This window comes from Rutidosis leptorrhynchoides, chromosome 3 (genome assembly GCF_046630445.1).
Source record: "Rutidosis leptorrhynchoides isolate AG116_Rl617_1_P2 chromosome 3, CSIRO_AGI_Rlap_v1, whole genome shotgun sequence".
NCBI classification, from domain to species: Eukaryota; Viridiplantae; Streptophyta; class Magnoliopsida; order Asterales; family Asteraceae; genus Rutidosis; species Rutidosis leptorrhynchoides.
In genome coordinates this window covers 116084819-116110644 of record NC_092335.1, presented here as the reverse complement: position 1 = coordinate 116110644, position 25826 = coordinate 116084819, and the positions used below count along the sequence as shown (strand labels likewise).

The window sequence follows — 25826 nt, the reverse complement described above, 5'->3', positions numbered from 1 at the left end:
TAAGGACTCGTCAATATGTTTACTATGAAAAATACTTGCTATTGCTTTCTCTTGTTCGGAACAATTGTTATTTTTATTCAGGGTTTCTAAAATACCGATTGATTCGAGATGTTTTTCTACATTCATAACCCATGTTAAGTAGTTGTTCCCACTTGATTCTAAAGGAGCAAAATTAAGCCTTTTCAAATTCGACATTTTCTATTATCAAAAGATGAACAACATAAATCATAATCAAAATCAACTTCTATTCATAGACAAATAATAAAATGAAATTAGAATCATTTTAAATTCATAAGTAGCAAACAACATAATAATGGCATGATTACAAATGATAAAATCACAAGAGCGGGATAGAATATAGGTTCACCCCGTGGTATATTAGCAACAATGATGATAGTTAGTATGACCAATACAATAGGGAAAATCATCCTTGTGTGAATCATCTTTACAAAAAACTTTTTGAGAGTGGTAATCTGAGAAAATGAAGATTGATTTGTGAAAATGTGAAAACGGAGATGTTTATTTTATATTTGAAAAATATAGTCGTTGTAACGTCGTCAGTTGACGTTAACAACCGTTATGTATATATGACCGTTGTAACGTCGTTAGTTGACGTTAACGACTGTTATGTACTCGTTGTATTAATAATAATTTTAATAAAAGAATTTTATTATTACAAATACGATTACTATAAATACATTTAGTATAAATACGTTTAGTATAAATACGAAGATTAAGAGAATAAACATATTATGCATAAATAATAAATTTTAAGAATAAACATTAGTATGCATGAAATAAATAATGATTAATTGCATAAGTAATCATAAATGTTAGTGAAGTTAAGAGTTAGATTACAGAAATATAATTCAGACGGTATAACCGACCGTATATAACTTAAATAACATAAATATAAATGTTAGTGAAGTTAATAAAAGTTAGATTACATAAATATAATCCAGGCGGTATAACCGACCATATATAACTTAAATAAAAAAAATATTAATGTTATTGAAGTTAATAAAAGTTAGATTACATAAATATAATTCAGGCGGTATAACCGACTATATATAACTTAAATAACATAAATATAAATGTTAGTGAAGTTAATAAAAGTTAGATTACAGAAATATAATTTTACTTATGATGATAATAATATTTACCTTACTAATAAATAATAGAAGATATCGTTAAAGAATTTCTTACCTTGATTAGTGACTTGTGCTTGCTTAGATAAACCTTGATTATACGGAGCACTTCGTGCTGATAACGTGTTATAATTCAGTAGGCTTATAACTACCTTTAGTGGTTTGATTATGTTATAATTCAGTAGGTTTATAACTACCTTTAGTGGTTTGATTATGTTATAATTCAGTAGGCTTATAACTACCTTTAGTGGTTTGATTCTTGATTAAGAATACTAATAATGAAGTGTAAGAACAAAGATGATAATTGAGGGAAAGAAGGAAACACTTTTTAAGTGTGAGAAATGGTACAAGTGTTTTAGCTTGCAATACATGGCTATTTATACAAAAACAAAGCTAACCAATATTGACCAAGTATTAATACAAAATTGACTATTCACATTATAATAATATTGTTATTATTATAACAGTAATTAAGTTTTTACTAATGCACTATTGCCATAAATAACCGGGTCGGGTTTTCTATAACCGGGCAATTTTGGAGCCACTGCTAAAATCCCTTTCTCACTATCTTCATTTGCAAAAAGCCCTAGGGTTTAAAGATATGGCGTGGAGACAAACGCAATTGCTGAAACAAAACCTAACTTCACTAATTCCTTCTAAATTTTTTGTCGCTAATTATTCTTCCAAATCAAATCTATACCACGGTAATCGGATTCATGCACTTCCGTAGTATTAGTTTATTTATTTTTATTTCTAAAATTAATGCTGTTTAAATTACAGTGAAAGTTGGTATACCGGAGTTTTTGAACGGAATCGGAAACGGAGTAGAGCAGTATGCAGATAAACTTGAATCTGAATTTGGTGATTTACAGAATCTGTTGGTTGCTCGTTCAATGAAGCTGAAGAAAATTAATATCGGTGGTGATCCAAAAGTTTGCAAACACGTAAGTGAGATTTATTGTTATTTTTTTAGGTTTTAAGTGTTTATTGATTTGGTGGTTTTCTAATTTTGTAATGCTATTTGAATCATGATCAACTGTATGAGTTTATACCTAGAGGTATATGTTATGTGTATGCTCATGATTGATTAAAGAGCTCAAATTTTATAGGTTCATAAAGCTTATGTTTTGAAAAAGTTATTAGTTTGCAGAATTAGGTGCGAGACTGGTGGAAGTAGATAGGTCTTTTTACAATGTATTGTTGAACAATTTAGATCTGTATGTTATGCAATTTAGTTGATATATAACCATTAGTGATCTCATCGAGTAGAAATGCTGAAAATCAGGTGAAGATGTTCCTGCTCGAATAGTCTCCCATAATTCGAATAAGGGTTTGTTTTCTTTACACGTTGGCACATCCGGAATAGCTAATTTTTGGAAAAATATGTTTCACTTTTTCCGCTTGGGGAAGAGTTATTTTTATTTTCTTTTTATCCTAACCCTTTTGACGTGAGAATTGGTTCCTTTTACCTTTATTGGCGTCTTTGTCTAATCTAATACGTTAAAATGACCAAAATAATAAGGAACTGAGTAGAAAGAACATCTACATATAGTTCCAATAATGTTTGACCATAATGTAGAAAATAGAATATCCTGATGATGTACCCTAAAATATATGAGCTGGTAAACATGAATCAACCACATATTCTTTTAAGATAGTATTGATGCTCTAGAGATCTACACTACTGACTATGTATTGCACAACCGTAACCATACCAGAAACTACATTTACACCGAATCAGGTGACACGGATACCGATTTTTGTATTTATATATTTGCGTTTAAACCTTTTTAGCTATTACTCTTTAAGCCGAGTAAATCAAAACTATAGTGCATGGCAGTAATTGATAGATGGGTGAACATGGAATCACTTTTTTGCAAACCAATAAATTATGCTACCATATTTTTTACTTAGGATGCGTTTGTTTACCTCTTAACATAGCGCGTTTGTTTCTGGCATCTGAATGATATGATAGATGATGCTGAATGGTTTAGCATTCAGTGTTGAACCATTTAGAGCTAAAATTATCTCTCAACCTTAAGCACCTAAATATTATGTAATATTCTCTTAAAATTAAATCAAGAACACTTAACAACTATATTGTACGGAGTAGTTGTTATTCATGTCAAAGGTTGATAAGGTAATTTTACATCATTCACATTATTCGTTCAAAATGATTATCAAATAGATTATCGTTAGTCAGAAGTAACTTCATTCAAAACCTTTGAATAATTCGGATTATGAACCATTATCATTCAGTTTTATCAAACACACTCTTAATCTAGTGACTTACATCAGCTGAATACTTCATTTCTGGTATATAGTTTTACACTTACTTTATCTCTGTTAATTTGATGCAACAGAGGAAGCTGATATTGAAGTATGCCCACAAGTACAGGCTGGGACTTTGGAGGCCTCGAGTTGAACCTCCAAAAACCAAATAAATTCCAACTTTAAAGTAGTTTTTTGGAGTAATTACCAATCCTTGTTTGCTTTATTTACCTTTTTCGTTGACGTTTTGGAATTTATAATGCAATAGATTTTGCAGTATCAATCATTTTGTGATCTGGATGTTAGAAGCCTTGCAAAGACATTATGTGCATTACCGTCTAATTACTGTTTAATAACCATTTCAAATTGGAGTTAAAAGGGCAATTTATATTTTTAAAGTACAAAAAGTTGTCTCACCAAGTTTGAAACTTCAATCTTCCAAGTTTGTACTGTCTTGCTCTTTTTGTTTCCCGTACAATTTTGGAATCCATATGAATTATGACCAAATCAGTTCTGCAGAATTTACATTATCAATAATTTACTGTACCTTTTGATTTGTTAATATGTACGTAGTATTTGTATTTGCAATATAAAATATAAATTTAATTAATACATAAATTGTCTTATTGTGCCTATAAGTTATTCTATAAAGCATATCTTCAAAATTATGATTACTGGTAATCGTAAGTAAACAATTTGAATCGCTAATTAATCAGTAAATTGACCATAATAAGTACGGAGTAATAATTAATCAGGGTGTTTCTGCCGTTTCCAAGCCTAGTTTTGTAGAAAGATTAGATGCTTTAAAAAGGGCTAAGTTGAAAGGAAAGGATATTGTTAAAGGAGTCAAGATTTGAGGCGAAAGGGGTTACGGGTTTGAGTTCTCTTAAGCTTAAAGACTACAATGATGACTTGGCGTGTGGTGAGGTAATTCAAAAATTGTTCATGGAAGGAAATGAGAGCTCTTCGGGTTTTGTTTCAACAGGTTTAGACATTAACAAAGAGGATGACTTGCGTGGTCTTGATGTGGATAGAAAGGTTGTCTTTTTTAGGAGCTTGAGATGGAAGGTTCACTTTCTACGCTCGTGCCGGGCATTAGGATAGGATGTGGGTCGACTAATGTTTCCTCCTATGAGATTAAAAACCGGAAGGGAAAGATTTTTAATCGTTTGAAAGTGGATGGAGTGGTTGTTAAACTGATTGTAAAAACTCGGAAAGGTAAAGGGGTGGGAAGGAAACTTGCGAACGGCTACGTATTTTTTTGTGTTGCTTGTCTTTGATTAGTGATATTTGGTCTTTTATTTTGGTTATGTTATGAGATTGTAGTTTAGGTTAGTTTTGTAGTTATGTAGTTAAAAGCTTGGGTTTAGTGAGCGACTGCTCTTTGTTTAGCGTTAGGAATTGTTTACTGCTTTCGAGCCTTGTTGCGTTTGTGTGTACGTTGTATTCTTGTTTGTCTTTTTTCATCTATTGATTGAAAAGACGAAGTTTAATGCTATCGATATTTTTGCCAAAAATAAAAAAAATTAGTTTCAAAAATAATAATAAGAAAATGATAAATATATATATATATATATATATATATATATATATATATATATATATATATATATATATATATATATATATATATATATATATATATATATATATATATATATATATATATATATATATAACAGAGTTGATTTATACTTTTTTCTTTAAAAGATCAACAATTATTATTAGTAAAAGAAATAATTTACATCAGGAGGACTCAAAGGTCCAATATCACAAGACTCGAGAGACTATCAACTATACATACTAACACGAGGGATTATAACCACGAACAGGAAAACACCCTAAAGCCTTAACCAATCTACCGGACATGACTTGAAAATACAAGCTGAGATAGAAACAATTTACAGTGCTAGCGATTCAGCTACAAAGTAATTCGAACTACCCCATATTATCTCACGTCAAGGAGATCAAGGAAAGGAGCAAAAAACCTGCTAATTAGCCTATTCCCTATTTGGGGTTTGGATTAACATCGAATAGCTTTGGGTTGGACAACCAATCTAGCTACTCTAGCTTGACATTTTTACCACGACAATTAATCCATTCAAAAATGTTGGCTTGAATGTCGGAAACAACTACATGTTTTTTTTTTTTTTTTTTTTTTTTGTTAAAGTACAATACACATTAAACAACTTTGGCCACTCAAAAATCTTTCCAAGCTCCGTCACTGGTCGAAGATGTTTTCTAAAGGCGGCTTCTTTATCACCAATGTATGAATATCACTGAATACACTGGATTATCTTAAAAACAAGTTATACGGATACACATTTTTAAGAAAATAGTAATTCAACTTATCTTTTAACTTAAAAAGTTAACACCTGTATTTTTCTTCTTTTCGTTGAATTGATGATATTTTTAACCCGGGTGTTAATGTAGCAGTCAAGGTAAAAACCGTCATCGTATTTTTGAATAGTAATGATAAAAGGACTAATTTGATCTTTTTGTTTTACTAAAAATAGGGTCGAAATTTAGTAAAGTAAATATTTTATTTAAGAATTTTATAATGACAACTCAAAAGGATATCGTTAAAGTGTATAAAATACGTGTACATTTTAGTAACCGTCATATAAAATTCAACATTAACCGTCTTATCTAACACATTAATACTTCTTAACAACAACTATTAATGATAAAACGTAATATTAAAAGTTTTTTATTGATATCATATGATATTATATCAATAATGATATTGTTATAGTAAAGATAAATAAAACATTAAACATAAAACGAAAAATATGAACATAAAATATAATATAATTGTAAATATAAAACGTAAATTGTATACACAAACTTGAAATAACGCATCCCTGATATTAGAAAATAATCTCTCACATATTTTTGAGTTACGTTTGGTAAAAAAAAAAAAAAAAATCTTCGGGTGAGTTTGTTTAACTCTTAATGGAATATTTCGATGCTGAATGCTATACCATTTAGCATTCATCGCATTTGTTTCTGACCTTCGAATGACAGATGATGCTGAATAGTTCAACATTCAGTGTTGAACCATCTAGAACTGGAATTATCTCTTAACTATTAGGCATAAAATTTTTTATGTAATATTCTTGTTAAATTATATCATGAATACTTATTAAACAACTATATTTTACAGAGTAGTTTTTATAAATAATTATCAAATATTTTATTATTATTTAGAAACAACTTCTCCCCGTATCTTTAAATTATTCAAATTGTGAACCATTCAACTTTAAATTATTCGATTACTCTTATCTGTTCAAATAACCAACCCAATTTTTCAATAGAATAGCAAGCGTGATCCTAAAATTAACCGGCCGTTAAATACGATTGTTAAGTCGGTTTCCCAATCAAACACCCTTTTTATTACTCGGTTCATACCCTTCTTCCATTAGGTCTTGCACTCCACTAATTCCACCTTCTTCGTTCGAGGTATCTGCCATATTACCAAACATCTTTAATTAAATCCGATGCACCTCAATGATTATTTTCATCTCTTTATTAATTTATATATTATTATTCGATTATTCGATTCAGTTTGTAGTTTAGGGTTTCTTTATGTCGACAATTGACCATGTTTTTTTTTTTTTTTTTTTTGGCAACTACGGCTCCGAATTTCTATTTTATTTTTCAATATATATATTTTCAGGTTTAATTTTTCTCTCAATATGTCTGGAGAAGAAGAAGAGAATGCTGCAGAGCTGAAAATTGGCGATGGTAAAATCTTCTGCCCTTTTGTAGATCCTTTTTTGATAGCCATTGTTTTCTTCAATTTTGTTTTGTTTATTTTATATCTCTGAAATTGTGAATATATTAGCTTCAAAAACTATAAAAGTTATAATGAACTCAAAGTTGCATCAGGACCTGCTCTGACCAACTACAAACAGCTACAGCACTATCACTATCAATACAATACATACCCAAATACCTATACATATATGATATATCTAACCTGATAAACAGTCCTGTCAATACAATGCATACCAACCAGTTGATTCCACCCCCCAACTATTAGATGTTCGTGTTCCATTGTCAACCTCTCAAATGCTTCTACATTTGAGCTTGAGTAAGTTGACCCAAAGGGAATCTTTCAGGCCAGTAAATATCTATTAACTGTTTAACCAGTAGAACCTAATTCCAATGTTTGAGAGATTTAATTCCCAAATTACCTTGATTCTTTGGCTTGCAGACTATCAATTTCTTTTTCTGACTAATTAAGGAATCCTATAAACAGATGCCCAATAAACTTGCATAGATGAAGGACAGGTGCAATTAGTTATAGTTGTACCTATTTCTCCACCAGTGAACCTTACTTTTAACCTTATCCACCAAACACATATAGTCATTTGTGCCCAATCTCTTAGCCAATAACGGGACTGTTTTTGCACTCTCTTAATAACTTTGTCTCGTTGATTACTTAACTTTGTATGGTTTTCAGAATTTTTGAAGGCCAAGTGTTTGATGAACTGTGAAGTCTCCTTGATTCTTGAACACAAATTTGAGCAGCTTCAGCAGATGTCTGATGATCCAATGAATCAAGTCTCTCAGTGAGTACTATTCCTTCTTTGATTACGTTTTTCTCTCAAAGTTCTTAGTGAGAATTTGAGAATACTCGCATAAAAGTTTATAATTTTGCATTTTAAAAAGCAACCTGCTTTTGAGAGGTATCTGTCTCTCTCAATGATACTGAAATCGCTGGTTACCTAATAATTTAGTCCAACATACTATGTCATATTTCATAATGTTAGTTTATACAGTTATCGAATTGTGTATTTAGTTAATTTACCTATTTTAATTATGGAAATATCAAATGCTGTGTACACACTAAAGCTTTCATTCTTCCTGTTCAGAGTGTTTGAGAAGTCACTGCAATACGTGAAGCGTTTCAGTCGCTATAAAAATCCAGATGCTGTTAGACAAGTCCGAGAGTATCCTCATTTACATAAATTTATTTCAAGCTTGATTTTTAAAGCTCTTGATCATGTTATGTGATGTTGTCTTATGTTATAGAAGCAATTTTATTTTCTTAACTAACATACAGACTACTGAGTAGATACCAGTTAGCAGAATTTGAGGTAAAGTGTTCCGACAAGTGATCCCAGTTTATTTTTATTGTCTCACTTTGATTTCGATTCTTAAATCACGTTTTGTCCTCCAATTTACATGCAGCTTTGTGTTCTTGGAAACCTTTGCCCTGAAACTGTGGAGGAAGCCATTGCAATGGTCCCGTCTATCAAGGTACTCATCTTTTTTCGTTTCCATTTGGTTTTAATAAAAACAAACATTTTTTCCTAAGATTCAAGAGTTATACGGAGTATTATTTTAGACATTGTTGTAAAAGTCGGCTGAGTCTACCGACGCGTCAGTTTGGGGACTAGCCCCAACACCTAAAAAACGGTCTTCATATTTGAAACTTGCAAACAGATGCAAAATGATGAATAGGTTTGTTGATAATATGATTGTATTTTTGCAGTCAAGGGGACGTGGACATGATGACGAAGCGATTGAGAAAATGCTAAATGATATGTCTTTAATCAAGAAGTTTGAGTAGTTTTTTCGTACTGTTATTGTTCTCGTCACTAAGGTTATAAGATTCCAATGAGTTCGTGTTATCTACTCATGATATTGAAAAAATCTTTAATCGACATCTGATGGTGAACACTCAGATGGGATAGTGACTTATATTAAGCGCATTGGAGGTTACTTGTTCTCTTATGTTAATTATCTTTCTAATCTCATAATATCAAATATAGTTTCTCTTGTGTTAGTTGACCTTTTGATAAATTGATGAGACTAATGCACAAGTATTTATGCTGAAGTATGTCTTTAAAAGATCATAGAAGCTTGACCAGAGAATTATATATTCTGCTAGTATGAGGTTGTATGATTTTAAATTTATTAGTTATGAAATCTTTGTTATGAGACACAATTAAGATACGATTTCCAGTATTCTGAAATGTATTCATGATGCCATGTGAATACATGTTAATGTGCAGCTTATTAAGACCACTCTCAACCATGACGGTCCGTCATGGATAAACTGACTGACACATCAGCGCCACATCAGCACCTTCTCTCCTCCTTCATCCCATGACATACCAAAGACTAAACGCTAACATCCATGACGCACTGTCATGGAAATTTTTTTTACAAAATATAAATAAATACAAAACAACAATTACAATAACTACATTTATTATAAAAACAAATACAAATAAAAATACGAAATATAAAATTACAACAATTTAAAACATAAATAAGTAAAATAAAAACAACAATTTATTTTATTAAAAAACACCCGGAGTACAATAAACTGAAATTAAAACACACGGAGTACAATACATTGAAATTAAAACAATAAACTCTAATCACGCTGCGGGAACTTGCTCGAGTACTTTCTCATTATGTCACTCCTAGCTCGCATCAACAACTCGTACTGCTCGGGTGGAATGTCGGAAGACACCGGTTGAGAAAGAAGCTTCAAACTTTCCAACATTACAGTAGTGTCGACTTGCTCTTCCAACTTTCTAGTCCTTTTCTCAGCATCCTCTCTTATCGCCCTCATCGTCTCTTGCGTCGCAGTTGATGCATTATAAACCGCATCCCTAGCATCATCTGTTGAACAACGAGATGCCGCATCCGACGACGTAGAACTCCTTTGACTCTTTGCTCGACCTGGTGGACGGCGGAGTGATGGACTTCGAAATAAATTCTCCAAATTGACTGTCGGGGTATCAGTCGGAGGTTGTTCAGCATCTCCCAAATTCACCGGCTCAGGCTCGGCTGCACGACGTTTGGCGGTCACCACTGTTTCGTAAGTCATGAATTGAGGTTGGTCTCTAACAACCTTCCACGCTTCTTCGTACGGGAAGGATTTACTTTGTTGATGATAATATGCCTTCTTGCATGCCGCCATTATATCGGCGTCGTTGTTACCACTAGGCCAATGCTTTGAGAGTTTGTCGTGAATACCGATAAAAATCTTGATATCTTTGGCCATTTTGCTCCACTTGCCCGTAATTTGATCCATGCGTCTTTTTTTCGCCACTTGAGCGTTGTACTCTTCTCGGACACCACCCCAAAAAGATTGATGCGTTTGTGCATTTCCTACCAAACTGTTGAGAGTAGCATGCACCCAACACTCGGCTAAGATCCTACATTCCTCGTCGGACCACAAAACCTTCGCCCTTTTTTCCTTTCTAGTCGCGGCCACATCTTGAGTTTCTTCAACAAGTTCAGAATCTTGTTGGCTTTGGTGAACACGTTCGAGATCTTCTAGTTCGGGTGAGTCAAACTGTGGTATGTAAGGGCTTTGAGGTTGAGAAAACTGTTGCGTTTGAGAAGAGTTATATTGAGGCGTTTGAGGTGCGTTTTGTTGTTGACTTTGGTAGTGGGGATTGTTAAGGTAATGTGGTATGGAAAAAGGATTCACGGCCCAATTGTTGAGTTGATGATATTGATTCGGCACATACGGGGGTCCCCTTATTGGAGTAGAAGACGGGCCTCCCATTGAACTGGGACTTTCATATTGTTGATGGAGGTTTTGTTGATGGAGGTTTTGTTGAGTTTGATGAAGCGTGTTTTGAAGTACCGTATTCCATTCATCTTCCGTGTACTCTAGTGATACCGGTTGTTTTTGTTTTGGTTGTTTTGGTTTTCGGTTTTGAGTTTTTTTGCTTGAAGACATGTTTGAAGAGTTTGAGTGTTGAAATTTGATGAAATTGATAGTTGAAGTTTGAAGAGTTTGAGTGTTGAAATATGATTAAATTAAGTGCATATAATGAAGTGGGAGGTGGGGAAGAAAAAAAAAAAATAGCCAACGGCTAGTAAATAAAGTCAAAAACAAAAAATAGCCGTTAACCTTCAAATTTCCCGTCCTTCATTTTATCATCGCATGAAAATTTGAGTGGCGGTCGTTGACTGGCGGATCGATGACGGCGTGCTAATATCGACGCCGTTGAACGGCGGGCTCGAATGGCGGTTCACCGACGAACAGTTGAGAAGGGTCTAAGACTAAAATGCTAAGCGACCCAATTCTCTACCTGCAAATTGTATCTTTTTTTTTTTTTTTTTAACGAGAACTTTATAAAAACAGAAAACGTTTTGGAAAAAAACGAATTCAAAAAGAAGTATAAAAGAGGACCTCGGTGAGACTCGTATCTAGAAAAAGGCCACCAACGAACTATCTATATACCGAGTTTCGCCTAACCTAAACCGAAACTAAACAAAACGAATGAAAATGACACGACAGAAACAACAGTACATAATCAACATAATCTAAAACAACGAAAACAAAATCTAACTATCACAACATGACATGAATCAAGAAATCGATAGAGGAACCCGAAAGAACTCGGATGTCCTTGGTGAACACATCAAATTTAGTCATTTTCGCACATTGAACCACTTTTTCGTTACGCTTATTTTGATTCTTGCTTTTAACCGGTGGACGTGAGATATCACTTGAATTAATAAGATTAATCGTAACCGGTCACTCCCGGCCACACACGTCATCATTTCATCAAAAGTTGCGAAAGCCTCGTCGGTCATATTATGCTTAATCAACCCCGGAGACACGCCAATTCCCGATACCTCGAAATCACTCTTCTTATCGACCTTACCCGCCAAAAACAAAATTTGAATGGCATCCCCGTAATCCAAATCTTCTTCGTGATTCACGAGCTTAAAAGACCCCGATGTGGATGCAACACTCCTCCTCGGCCGCAAATTCACACCTTCGAGTATATCCATAGGAACTTTTCTATTTAAAACATACCACGACTTGCAAAAACCTTCGCACGAAAAGTCCTTGCAATCGAAATAAATCTTACCACTACGGCCATACAAAATTGGTGGAGGCCTATCTTCAGTCAATGTATCCTCACGACTCGCCTTCAAATCGTCCTTCTTTTTCTTTTTCTCTTTCTTCAAACACGTCAATCTTTCTGCAAATTGTATCTGTCTAGAACGTTACAAGCATAATAAAAGCAGCGTCTGAACAAAAAGTTTATGCAAGTATTTTGATCATCACTAGAACAAAAAGAAATGCTATAGTATATATCTACATATATGTAACCAAACATATAAGAACACCAATCGAATAAATCCCGGTCATCTCACAACAATATTATGATCAATGGCTAATGAACTAAGCTGCAAAAATACATTGAAAGTCCTGCTGTGCAACTTCCTCTGCCCAATTAAAAGTGCAACTCGTACTCGGTTTGGACCACAATAACCTCCTCATTAACAACCCAACCATCGATTTCCCGTTTTGGGATGGTGCACATCACATGTTAAAGAAAAAAAACACACTGTAAGCCATGTTGAAATTCAAGTATGCTTTAACTACATAGTAGCCATACTATCATTTGACTTGCTCAGATCGAAAATCAGGTATCTTAAGGTTTAATAACAGATTAATCGAGTCTTCTTTTTCTCTTTCGTAACAGTATCCTTGTATACCATAGTTTCAATATATTTTCACGCTCTTCTACCATCAATCAATATCATGCTAGAAATCGGAGCATAAATCTGAAAAATAAAGCAGCTAAATTTAGTGTGACGCATATAAAAGCCACTTTTTTTTTTTTTTTTTTTTTTTTTTTTTTTTTTTCATAAAAAGATCCCAAAGACCAAAACTTAATGCGCCAGTTTTGTTCATCGTGTTTACTTTTTGCTAAATTAAAATACACAAACACCCGTAACTATTGAAATGTTTCACTTTTAGTCCCTTCGTTAATAGGGTTTAACCTGAAACCTTTACACTTCTGAACATAAACCCTAATTTCATCCTGATTTATGAAATTTAGCGTGTAAATGGCAGCGATTAGACGCAGTACCATCTCCTTCACCTCTTCATCGAGTTATAACACTAATCATCAATTGTTACTCTATAATAATCATAAAAGATGGATCTCGACAACGATACACCTGAATCAATCATGGATGAATAAGATCAAAGGAGCTGGTGATAAAATTAAAGGCGCATTCACAGTCCAAAAACCTACTACATCCACTAACCAGGGCGCAGTTTCACAATCGTTGACTCTGTTGAGTAAGTAATTTGCCGTTTGTTAATTAGGTTAAATTTGTACTCAATCTGTTTTGCAAAAAATTATAAAATTTTTTTTGTTATTAAACTGTATACATATATGACTATGGAGTTTCACTTGATCACTGTGACCACACAGTTGGTTATGTATGGTGATTGGTGATTGTATGAATACATGTATGAATGGATGATGAGTGATGACTCTGTGGAGCATTGTAATTATAGCAGAATACTGCCGTAGTAATTGTGAATTGAGCTAGAAACGAAAATCTATATGTGTGTGTGTAATAGGTGATTTTGATATTCCTCTACGATACGTGATTATGTGTGGAGAGTTCGGCGATGCGTTGAAGAATGCACGGAAGTTAGATACGTTTAAACAGTACCTGGTTGGCAGAAGCAGTGAAGCCACATTTGCTGATGCATTCGAGAAGCAAGACGCTATAATTCGGTTTCTTGGGGGTGTTGATAACACAGGAGAGGTTGTCACTTACTAGTTTGGTCAATCTTCATATTTTTTTCACTTCATAGGATTCAAATGAATAAATTAAACTCTTTCGCATGCATAGCTAGTTAGATATGTAGTCTAAAATTATATTGTGATTATACTACTTTGTATCATTTTAAGTTAATAGTTTTGGCTGATTTTAGCCTTTATGTGCTGCAAATGTAGAATATACAACCTAGTCAAAAGCAAGAAGCAGCAAAAAAGTTGAATTGCACAATAGCTGATGTTGAAAATACTTTAGCTAGATTCACTTGGGCCAAAGAAGCCAAAAGGAAGATTGAAAAGATAAAAGAAGATGGAAAACCGATGCCAAAGAGCTTAGATGAGGTATTGCTCAATTTCAGTAACTAGACAAACATATTTTGTACTTCATATCACTGAAACATGGCTGATGAAATATGATGGAGTATAAAACAATTAACAAGTATACATGTTAGCTGAGGTATTGTTCAATTCCATTATCTTCAATGTTATTAATATTTTTTGTAGGTTCAAAAGATAATGGGATCAACACCAATGGATGTTGCTTCGTCGAATAGCAGAAATGCCTGAAACTGTGGAGGAAGCCATTGCAATGGTCCTGTCTATCAAGGTACTTATATTTTCTCGTTTCCTTTTGTTATAATTTAGGCGAACAAATTTTTTTTTTTTTAAATCTAGAGATATATTGTTATATGCTGCTTAGATTCCTGAATACTTTCTAAGCGTCTCTTTGCTGGTTAGATAGGGTTATGTTTGACTAGTTCTTGAATACCAGTAGTATCAAAATTGAGGAATATTGTGGACGAAATCAGTAACTTTGTAATGATGGTGTGGGGGTTGTTGGTAAGTTAATTTTTATTACGATAGGAAACTCTGCTTTCTTTTCCAAGACATGGAAAATGTGTTTAAAGTGCAATAAACTACTGAGTATTAGATTGTTTAAAACAAGCAGATGGCCGGCCGCGCGTTGCAGCGGCCACCTTGGAAGACATATACATTGTAGTTGGCATAGTGGTACGTTACATTGTAGAAATGTAAAATATCTATGAAGGGGAAGAAAACCTATAAATTCAGCTATAATCAACTGTAAAAGGTTGTGAATAGAATAGATGGTTCCTTGCTCTTCTTCTCTTACTACAAATGATGTATGTAATAAGGTATTTAATGTTAATGATTTACTTAAATATTAGTATCGATCATTACAACGATTTCTAAAATAGAGCTATCCATTGCTGAATTATAAGTATGAATGGTATACCAGCCAGCCATGGTAAGCCTAGGTCATTCGCCGACCTGCAATAGGATTTAAAACACGCACCTACCAGAACAACCACTTAACTAAATTAAAGATGTCACCAATTCCCTTTAAATTAGCAACAGAACAACAAAATTTGCACGAAACTTCGAAACTACAAATGGAAATCACCAAACTATACACAGACACATAAAAACAAATTGATATTTTTTTTGGAAAATACGTACCATGATTTATAATGGAAAGCAACATATCAAATTCATGTGGTGGATCACTAATAACGCAAATTTAAAGCTATAAGAATAGCAAGACACCTGCAACATGAAAAAATAAGTGACCCATTAGTATTAAGTATTCAGTGTTGTACATGGAAAAAAGAGAACACCTTCTAACATCCTATAAACTGCTAAATACATGTTTAAAACATACATTACTCAGACTTATAATTGGATACAATTTACATTATTCATAGATATAACTTGTATCATAAGTTCAATATACCAAATCAATAGTTTTTTGAAAAATACGTACCATGATTTATAATGGAAAGTAACGTATCAAATTCATGTGGTGGATCACTAATAACATAACTGAAGCAATTTTCAAATTGTAAGAGAAAATTTAAAGCTGTAAGAATAGCAAAATACCTGCAACATGAAAAAATAAGTGACCCATTAGTATCAAGTATTCCGCGTTGTACATGAAAAAAAAAAAACCACATTCTAATATCCTATAAACTGCTAAATACATGTTTAAAACATACATTACCCAGACTTATAATTGGATACAATTTACATTATTCATAGATTTAAACCAAGTATATAACATTTCTTAATAACTTAAAAAAAACCAATGATATGCTTACGTGTTTCGTTTGAGCGACTTGGTGGCTACACGCGGCCAAGTGATGACAAATTAATACCATATTAGTTTAACTGGAAACAGCTCTTAAGTCAAATTTTAAAAGCAAGAAGTTCCATAGGTGATATAACACCCTGTCCATATAAAATATCTGCGGACTGCTCATCATATCCAACCACGTATGTGTGATCATGCAAAAGATTACTAAACTAAAAACATCAACATAAAATACATCTTTGCCTTTCGACATGCATTTTGAAAACCAACTATTTTAACATGCGGGATAAAAATAATATCGCATCAGCCTAGTTGAGAAAAATTTGTATGGCAAGTAAAGAAGAGTGCCGACCTGCTCTGCAACGTCATGGTAGCCTCCATCACCATTAATCCTGCAATGATAGTTTCGACCTAAAAAATACTACGCAAATGAATTCCACAAATTGTAATTGTGATTAAATGTCGTTGTTTTTCCCTTAAGAACTTGTAAAAAAAACTTCATGAAGAAAGAAGGTATGTTTGGTTAAATTTGAAAATAATCTGAAGGAATAAAACTACACTTTTTGCACAAAATGAGCAACCAAATTATGAATATATTCAAAGAAAAATAAACTTGAAGCTATCATACCGTCATCCATTTTCGGGTTGAATACCAATTTGTCAAAGTAGCAGATACTAAAATGAATGCCTTTAATATGAAAAGCCGCAACAGAACATGAAAAGGTGTATCTTCTAAACCTCGTTAATACGGAAATTGTAAGAGAAAATTTAAAGCTGTAAGAATAGCAAAATAGCTGCAACATGAAAAAATAAGTGACCCATTAGTATTAAGTATTCAGCGTTGTACGTGAGAAAAAAACCCCACATTCTAACATCCTATAAACTGCTAAATACATGTTTAAAACATACATTACCCAGACTTATAATTGGATACAATTTACATTATTCATAGATTTAAACCAAGTATATAACATTTCTTAACAACTTAAAAAAAAACAATGATATGCTTACCTGTTTTGTTTGAGCGACTTGGTGGCTACACGCGGCCAAGTGATGACAAATTAATACCATATTAGTTTAACTGGAAACAGCTCTTAAGTCAAATTTTAAAAGCAAGAAGTTCCATAGGTGATATAACATCCTGTCCATATAAAATATCTGCGGACTGCTCATCATATCCAACCACGTATGTGTGATCATGCAAAAGATTACTAAACTAAAAACATCAACATAAAATACATCTTTGCCTTTCGACATGCATTTTGAAAACCAACTATTTTAACATGCGGGATAAAAATAATATCGCATCAGCCTAGTCGAGAAAAATTTGTATGGCTAGTAAAGAAGAGTGCCGACCTGCTCTGCAACGTCATGGTAGCCTCCATCACCATTAATCCTGCAATGATAGTTTCGACCTAAAAAATACTACGCAAATGAATTCCACAAATTGTAATTGTGATTAAATGTCGTCGTTTTTCCCTTGAGAACTTGTAAAAAAAACTTCATGAAGAAAGAAGGTATGTTTGGTTAAATTTGAAAATAATCTGAAGGAATAAAACTACACTTTTTGCACAAAATGAGCAACCAAATTATGAATATATTCAAAGAAAAATAAACTTGAAGCTATCATACCATCATCCATTTTCGGGTTGAATACCAATTTGTCAAAGTAGCAGATACTAAAATGAATGCCTTTAATATGAAAAGCCGCAACAGAACATGAAAAGGTATATCTTCTAAACCTCGTTAATACGGAAAATATAAGTGGAAGTTAGAATAATAAACTATAAATGATAGATAAATATACTAAAACGTATATTTTATATATATATATATATATATATATATATATATATATATATATATATATATATATATATATATATATATATATATATATAGAAGCTACCATTTTACTGGCTATCGTTAGAAAATAATCAGTAAGTGTACAAAAATATAAAATTAAACAGTTGATCGCATTTTAGTCGCCTTATAATATAATGAGAAAGGAAACGACAAATTTGCCACTGACGAACCCGTTTGAGGATTACCGAAGTATCAATAGTAAGTGTGATAATATTTTAGTTACTTTCGTTACATACTAATAATAGTGATTACCATGATGGCATTCGGATATTATCTTGAATTAAATACATACGGTGGGATGTGTTAGTAACCGTACCAAAACCCAAAGAAGGCATATTATAAATATTACAATTGAGCAAATGCCAGTTACTATTCACCAACAGTAAATGGTATTTTAGTATTTTCATAGCAGTTTTGAGGGCTATTTTCGTCCTTTCATCTTTTATACAAATTGTTTAAGGTGTCCTCCATTTTCCAGATCATTCCATCCCTTCTTGGTTTCTTCTCCCCGCCATTTCTCAATCTCCAAATTGGTTTCTCTTGCACCGCTATTTCTCAACCTCTACATCGTTCTAAAGAACTTGCAAAGATGGTTTCCGAAGGGTTACCGTCCGTCCCGTCAACAATTTTTTTTTTATCTGAAACGATCGATGCGTATGGAGTTTTAGGGTTTCGTTTCTTTTCTTTTTTTTTTTGTAGAAAATGAAACGATTTGGAATCGGGACTCTCGATATGAAGGTTAGGGTTTCAATTGTTATCATATTTGTTCATTTTAGTTTCTATATTATTGTTTGAGGGTTTGTTCTAGCTCAAAATTAAGCCCCTACCCTGCTGTGTTATCTATGTTTCTGGAGGCAGATTTAAAAAAAAAAAAAGGCTTTTTAGAAGGCTGTTCCTATCTCCTTTGGCGAAGGTAATTTTGTTTTTCTTACAATTAATGGTAAAAAAATTTTTCCCTTGATTCAGTGTTTAAACTCAAAAGTGATTATGGATTATAGATTGTTTGAAACTTTTATTTTCAAATATTATTATTCTGTTTTTGATTCGATGATGTTATCTTTATTATTTTCAAATATTATTGTGCCTACTCTTTTTCCATACAGTACTAATTGTTATATTTTTATGTGTAAGTTCATCATTCATCTTGCTTATGTAGTTGCATTTTTTTCATACAGTACTTATTTGTAATTACAGTTGTTCATCTCTTTATCTTAAATTGAATTTCTCATTTCTCATTTACTTTTTCGAGTTTGCTTATTGTGTTTGCATTCTACATACCATGTTTTTGTAGAAATGTGTTTCATTGAAATGTTTAATTATGTTTCACTACAGATTGTATGGACTTTTGTATGTATATGCTGCTCAACTTAAAGGCATATTGTCCCCTTATCTAATAGACAAAGTTATGAATGGTAACCTCTAGAAATGTTGGGTTGCGACAATAAAAAAATGAATCGTATCTTGGCAGGGAAATCTACGGTTAGCAGCCATGATGTGGCATGGCAACTTACAAGTTGCAGCTATGGAAAGGCGGGGCAACTTACGGGCCGTAGCCATGATGTTACATGTTGTTTACCTAGGATGTCTGCAAATTATTGAGCCTCAATTCTTTTTTTCTTATTTGAGATCGCCTGTTTTGCTATTTGTTTTTTTATCTCGGATTCATTCATCTAAAACTCAAAATTATTGTATTAAATGCAGGTACGTGATGATTGTGGGGGTGTCAATTGTTGGTTATGCTAAAAGACTTCAGATTGTTTCAAGGAGCTTTGCTACCGTCTTTAGACATGTTAGCCACTATGCTTAGTTAGACTGCAGTCCTCGGACATGGCGGCGTCTCTTTTTGTAGACGATCTAAGTAACTTTATGAAGCCACTCACAACTCCCAATAAAGATGAGTGAGGTTTATATAAAGAAGGTTTAAGAAAAATAGGCTATGATGATTAACATATGGGAGTTGGATTGAGCAACAAAAAATTGAGTTCGTATCTTGGCGGGGCAACCTACGGGTTGCAGCCATGGCGATTCGTTTTTCTTGCTTAATTTCATACACAAATCTGAGCCTGATTTATATTGGTTTTTTCTTTTTTAATTTCCATTGTGTTATTTCTTTTCATTAATATTTTTGTCAACGACAGATTTACGATGCATATGTTTTTTTATGTTAATATGCCTTCTTTGGGTTTTGGTACGGTTACTAACACATCCCACCGTATGTATTTAATTCAAGATAATATCCGAATGCCATCATGGTAATCACTATTATTAGTATGTTACGAAAGTAACTAAAATATTATCACACTTACTATTGATACTTCGGTAATCCTCAAACGGGTTCGTCAGTGGCAAATTTGTCGTTTCCTTTCTCATTATATTATAAGGCGACTAAAATGCGATCAACTGTTTAATTTTATATTTTTGTACACTTACTGATTATTTTCTAACGATAGCCAGTAAAATGGTAGCTTCTATATATATATATATATATATATATATATATATATATATATATATATATATATATATATATATATATATATATATATATATATATATATATATATATATATATATATAAATAAAATATACGTTTTAGTATATTTATCTATCATTTATAGTTTATTATTCTAACTTCCACTTATATTTTCCGTATTAACGAGGTTTAGAAGATATACCTTTTCATGTTCTGTTGCGGCTTTTCATATTAAAGGCATTCATTTTAGTAGCTGCTACTTTGACAAATTGGTATTCAACCCGAAAATGGATGATGGTATGATAGCTTCAAGTTTATTTTTCTTTGAATATATTCATAATTTGGTTGCTCATTTTGTGCAAAAAGTGTAGTTTTATTCCTTCAGATTATTTTCAAATTTAACCAAACATACCTTCTTTCTTCATGAAGTTTTTTTTACAAGTTCACGACATTTAATCACAATTACAATTTGTGGAATTCATTTGCGTAGTATTTTTTAGGTCGAAACTATCATTGCAGGATTAATGGTGATGGAGGCTACCATGACGTTGCAGAGCAGGTCGGCACTCTTCTTTACTAGCCATACAAATTTTTCTCAACTAGGCTGATGCGATATTATTTTTATCCCGCATGTTAAAATAGTTGGTTTTCAAAATGCATGTCGAAAGGCAAAGATGTATTTTATGTTGATGTTTTTAGTTTAGTAATCTTTTGCATGATCACACATACGTGGTTGGATATGATGAGCAGTCCGCAGATATTTTATATGGACAGGGTGTTATATCACCTATGGAACTTCTTGCTTTTAAAATTTGACTTAAGAGCTGTTTCCAGTTAAACTAATATGGTATTAATTTGTCATCACTTGGCCGCGTGTAGCCACCAAGTCGCTCAAACGAAACAGGTAAGCATATCATTGGTTTTTTTTAAGTTATTAAGAAATGTTATATACTTGGTTTAAATCTATGAATAATGTAAATTGTATCCAATTATAAGTCTGGGTAATGTATGTTTTAAACATGTATTTAGCAGTTTATAGGATGTTAGAATGTGGGGGTTTTTTTTCATGTACAACGCTGAATACTTAATACTAATGGGTCACTTATTTTTTCATGTTGCAGCTATTTTGCTATTCTTACAGCTTTAAATTTTCTCTTACAATTTCCGTATTAACGAGGTTTAGAAGATACACCTTTTCATGTTCTGTTGCGGCTTTTCATATTAAAGGCATTCATTTTAGTATCTGCTACTTTGACAAATTGGTATTCAACCCGAAAATGGATGACGGTATGATAGCTTCAAGTTTATTTTTCTTTGAATATATTCATAATTTGGTTGCTCATTTTGTGCAAAAAGTGTAGTTTTATTCCTTCAGATTATTTTCAAATTTAACCAAACATACCTTCTTTCTTCATGAAGTTTTTTTTACAAGTTCTTAAGGGAAAAACAACGACATTTAATCACAATTACAATTTGTGGAATTCATTTGCGTAGTATTTTTTAGGTCAAAACTATCATTGCAGGATTAATGGTGATGGAGGCTACCATGACGTTGCAGAGCAGGTCGGCACTCTTCTTTACTTGCCATACAAATTTTTCTCAACTAGGTTGATGCGATATTATTTTTATCCCGCATGTTAAAATAGTTGGTTTTCAAAATGCATGTCGAAAAGCAAAGATGTATTTTATGTTGATGTTTTTAGTTTAGTAATCTTTTGCATGATCACACATACGTGGTTGGATATGATGAGCAGTCCGCAGATATTTTATATGGACAGGGTGTTATATCACCTATGGAACTTCTTGCTTTTAAAATTTGACTTAAGAGCTGTTTCCAGTTAAACTAATATGGTATTAATTTGTCATCACTTGGCCGCGTGTAGCCACCAAGTCGCTCAAACGAAACACGTAAGCATATCATTGGTTTTTTTAAGTTATTAAGAAATGTTATATACTTGGTTTAAATCTATGAATAATGTAAATTGTATCCAATTATAAGTCTGGGTAATGTATGTTTTAAACATGTATTTAGCAGTTTATAGGATATTAGAATGTGGTTTTTTTTTTTTCATGTACAACGCTGAATACTTGATACTAATGGGTCACTTATTTTTTCATGTTGCAGGTATTTTGCTATTCTTACAGCTTTAAATTTTCTCTTACAATTTGAAAATTGCTTCAGTTATGTTATTAGTGATCCACCACATGAATTTGATACGTTACTTTCCATTATAAATCATGGTACGCATTTTTCAAAAAACTATTGATTTGGTATATTGAACTTATGATACAAGTTATATCTATGAATAATATATCTATGAATAATGTAAATTGTATCCAATTATAAGTCTGAGTAATGTATGTTTTAAACATGTATTTAGCAGTTTATAGGATGTTAGAAGGTGTTCTCTTTTTTCCATGTACAACACTGAATACTTAATACTAATGGGTCACTTATTTTTTCATGTTGCAGGTGTCTTGCTATTCTTACAGCTTTAAATTTGCGTTATTAGTGATCCACCACATGAATTTGATATGTTGCTTTCCATTATAAATCATGGTACGTATTTTCCAAAAAAAATATCAATTTGTTTTTATGTGTCTGTGTATAGTTTGGTGATTTCCATTTGTAGTTTCGAAGTTTGGTGCAAATTTTGTTGTTCTGTTGCTAATTTAAAGGGAATTGGTGACATCTTTAATTTAGTTAAGTGGTTGTTCTGGTAGGTGCGTGTTTTAAATCCTATTGCAGGTCGGCGAATGACCTAGGCTTACCATGGCTGGCTGGTATACCATTCATACTTATAATTCAGCAATGGATAGCTCTATTTTAGAAATCGTTGTAATGATCGATACTAATATTTAAGTAAATCATTAACATTAAATACCTTATTACATACATCATTTGTAGTAAGAGAAGAAGAGCAAGGAACCATCTATTCTATTCACAACCTTTTACAGTTGATTATAGCTGAATTTATAGGTTTTCTTCCCCTTAATAGATATTTTACATTTCTACAATGTAACGTACCACTATGCCAACTACAATGTATATGTCTTCCAAGGTGGCCGCTGCAACGCGCGGCCGGCCATCTGCTTGTTAACATAAAAAACATCTACATCGTAAATCTGTCGTTGACAAAAATATTAATGAAAAGAAATAACACAATGGAAATTAAAAAAGAAAAAACCAATATAAATCAGGCTCAGATTTGTGTATGAAATTAAGCAAGAAAAACGAATCGCCATGGCTGCAACCCGTAGGTTGCCCCGCCAAGATACGAACTCAATTTTTTGTTGCTCAATCCAACTCCCATATGTTAATCATCATAGCCTATTTTTCTTAAACCTTCTTTATATAAACCTCACTCATCTTTATTGGGAGTTGTGAGTGGCTTCATAAAGTTACTTAGATCGTCTACAAAAAGAGACGCCGCCATGTCCGAGGACTGCAGTCTAACTAAGCATAGTGGCTAACATGTCTAAAGACGGTAGCAAAGCTCCTTGAAACAATCTGAAGTCTTTTAGCATAACCAACAATTGACACCCCCACAATCATCACGTACCTGCATTTAATACAATAATTTTGAGTTTTAGATGAATGAATCCGAGATAAAAAAACAAATAGCAAAACAGGCGATCTCAAATAAGAAAAAAAGAATTGAGGCTCAATAATTTGCAGACATCCTAGGTAAACAACATGTAACATCATGGCTACGGCCCGTAAGTTGCCCCGCCTTTCCATAGCTGCAACTTGTAAGTTGCCATGCCACATCATGGCTGCTAACCGTAGATTTCCCTGCCAAGATACGATTCATTTTTTTATTGTCGCAACCCAACATTTCTAGAGGTTACCATTCATAACTTTGTCTATTAGATAAGGGGACAATATGCCTTTAAGTTGAGCAGCATATACATACAAAAGTCCATACAATCTGTAGTGAAACATAATTAAACATTTCAATGAAACACATTTCTACAAAAACATGGTATGTAGAATGCAAACACAATAAGCAAACTCGAAAAAGTAAATGAGAAATGAGAAATTCAATTTAAGATAAAGAGATGAACAACTGTAATTACAAATAAGTACTGTATGAAAAAAAATACATAAAAATATAACAATTAGTACTGTATGGAAAAAGAGTAGGCACAATAATATTTGAAAATAATAAAGATAACATCATCGAATCAAAAACAGAATAATAATATTTGAAAATAAAAGTTTCAAACAATCTGTAATCCATAATCACTTTTGAGTTTAAACACTGAATCAAGGGAAATTTTTTTTTACCATTAATTGTAAGAAAAACAAAATTACCTTCGCCAAAGGAGATAGGAACAGCCTTCTAAAAAGCCTTTTTTTTTTTGAAATCTGCCTCCAGAAACATAGATAACACAGCAGGGTAGGGGCTTAATTTTGAGCTAGAACAAACCCTCAAACAATAATATAGAAACTAAAATGAACAAATATGATAACAATTGAAACCCTAACCTTCATATCGAGAGTCCCGATTCCAAATCGTTTCATTTTCTACAAAAAAAAAAGAAAAGAAACGAAACCCTAAAACTCCATACGCATCGATCGTTTCAGATAAAAAAAAAATTGTTGACGGGACGGACGGTAACCCTTCGGAAACCATCTTTGCAAGTTCTTTAGAACGATGTAGAGGTTGAGAAATAGCGGTGCAAGAGAAACCAATTTGGAGATTGAGAAATGGCGGGGAGAAGAAACCAAGAAGGGATGGAATGATCTGGAAAATGGAGGACACCTTAAACAATTTGTATAAAAGATGAAAGGACGAAAATAGCCCTCAAAACTGCTATGAAAATACTAAAATACCATTTACTGTTGGTGAATAGTAACTGGCATTTGCTCAATTGTAATATTTATAATATAATGTTGTCTATCGAAATAATTTGATGGTTTGTTATCTCTTAAAAATTCGAACAGTCTTCCTTCCTATCTGAAACTTGCAAACAGATGCAAAATGATAAAATGGATTTGTTGATAATATGATTTTATTTTTGCAGTTAAGGGGACGTGGACACAATGATGAAGCTATCGAGAAAATGCTAAATGATGTCTTTTATATTTAAGTTTGAGTAGTTTCTTTGATTTTGTGTCATCTATAATGTACTCATGATATTGCAAAAATCTTTAATCGACATCGGTTGGTAAACAATATCACGGGGTCGAGGTTTTTGAACCCTAAATTGTAATGCTAACTTATATCAAGTGCATTAGAGGTTACTTGTTCTCATAATATCAATACTTGTTCTGCCCATCCTATTAATTAATCTGCATGAAATATGAATATCCAGATTGACCCCAGTGGGGTTTTCTCCCGGATCCATTCAGGATTCAAACCTGGTCCACTTAT

General features: G+C 32.7%; 3 protein-coding genes across 4 annotated transcripts; all 3 read left to right on the top strand.

The window, feature by feature from the left end:
* Positions 1–1714: 1714 nt before the first annotated feature.
* Positions 1715–3790, top strand: LOC139896704 (uncharacterized). The gene is made up of 3 exons (XM_071879342.1): positions 1715–1852; positions 1929–2092; positions 3512–3790. The coding sequence occupies exons 1-3, from the start codon at positions 1750–1752 to the stop codon at positions 3590–3592; spliced, it is 348 nt and encodes a 115-aa protein (XP_071735443.1). The 5' UTR covers positions 1715–1749; the 3' UTR covers positions 3593–3790.
* Positions 3791–6797: 3007 nt separating this feature from the next.
* Positions 6798–9216, top strand: LOC139896703 (DNA-directed RNA polymerase II subunit 4). Its single transcript, XM_071879341.1, has 7 exons — positions 6798–6881; positions 7099–7166; positions 7888–7996; positions 8300–8377; positions 8491–8524; positions 8619–8687; positions 8923–9216. The coding sequence occupies exons 2-7, from the start codon at positions 7118–7120 to the stop codon at positions 8998–9000; spliced, it is 417 nt and encodes a 138-aa protein (XP_071735442.1). The 5' UTR covers positions 6798–6881; positions 7099–7117; the 3' UTR covers positions 9001–9216.
* A 3966-nt stretch (positions 9217–13182) lies between these two features.
* On the top strand, positions 13183–25701 carry LOC139896702 (uncharacterized). Of its 2 annotated transcripts, none has more exons than XM_071879340.1 (5): positions 13183–13506; positions 13837–13985; positions 14177–14338; positions 14501–14603; positions 25482–25701. In XM_071879340.1, the coding sequence occupies exons 1-4, from the start codon at positions 13269–13271 to the stop codon at positions 14561–14563; spliced, it is 612 nt and encodes a 203-aa protein (XP_071735441.1). In that variant the 5' UTR covers positions 13183–13268; the 3' UTR covers positions 14564–14603; positions 25482–25701. The 2 variants fall into 2 exon arrangements, with proteins under 2 accessions (XP_071735441.1, XP_071735440.1); XM_071879339.1 differs by having other exon boundaries at positions 13185–13506; positions 25477–25701.
* The last annotated feature ends 125 nt before the right edge of the window (positions 25702–25826 follow it).

Bases quoted from the DNA above. Each gene is read 5' to 3' on its own strand.
- LOC139896704 (XM_071879342.1), top strand. From the start codon at position 1,750: ATGGCGTGGAGACAAACGCAATTGCTGAAACAAAACCTAACTTCACTA. The intron at 1,853-1,928 runs GTAATCGGATTC...TTTAAATTACAG, and splicing joins CAAATCAAATCTATACCACG to TGAAAGTTGGTATACCGGAG. The intron at 2,093-3,511 runs GTAAGTGAGATT...TTGATGCAACAG, and splicing joins ATCCAAAAGTTTGCAAACAC to AGGAAGCTGATATTGAAGTA.
- LOC139896703 (XM_071879341.1), top strand. From the start codon at position 7,118: ATGTCTGGAGAAGAAGAAGAGAATGCTGCAGAGCTGAAAATTGGCGAT. The intron at 7,997-8,299 runs GTGAGTACTATT...CTTCCTGTTCAG, and splicing joins CCAATGAATCAAGTCTCTCA to AGTGTTTGAGAAGTCACTGC. The intron at 8,525-8,618 runs GTAAAGTGTTCC...ATTTACATGCAG, and splicing joins ACCAGTTAGCAGAATTTGAG to CTTTGTGTTCTTGGAAACCT.
- LOC139896702 (XM_071879340.1), top strand. From the start codon at position 13,269: ATGGCAGCGATTAGACGCAGTACCATCTCCTTCACCTCTTCATCGAGT. The intron at 13,986-14,176 runs GTTGTCACTTAC...CTGCAAATGTAG, and splicing joins GTGTTGATAACACAGGAGAG to AATATACAACCTAGTCAAAA. The intron at 14,339-14,500 runs GTATTGCTCAAT...TATTTTTTGTAG, and splicing joins TGCCAAAGAGCTTAGATGAG to GTTCAAAAGATAATGGGATC.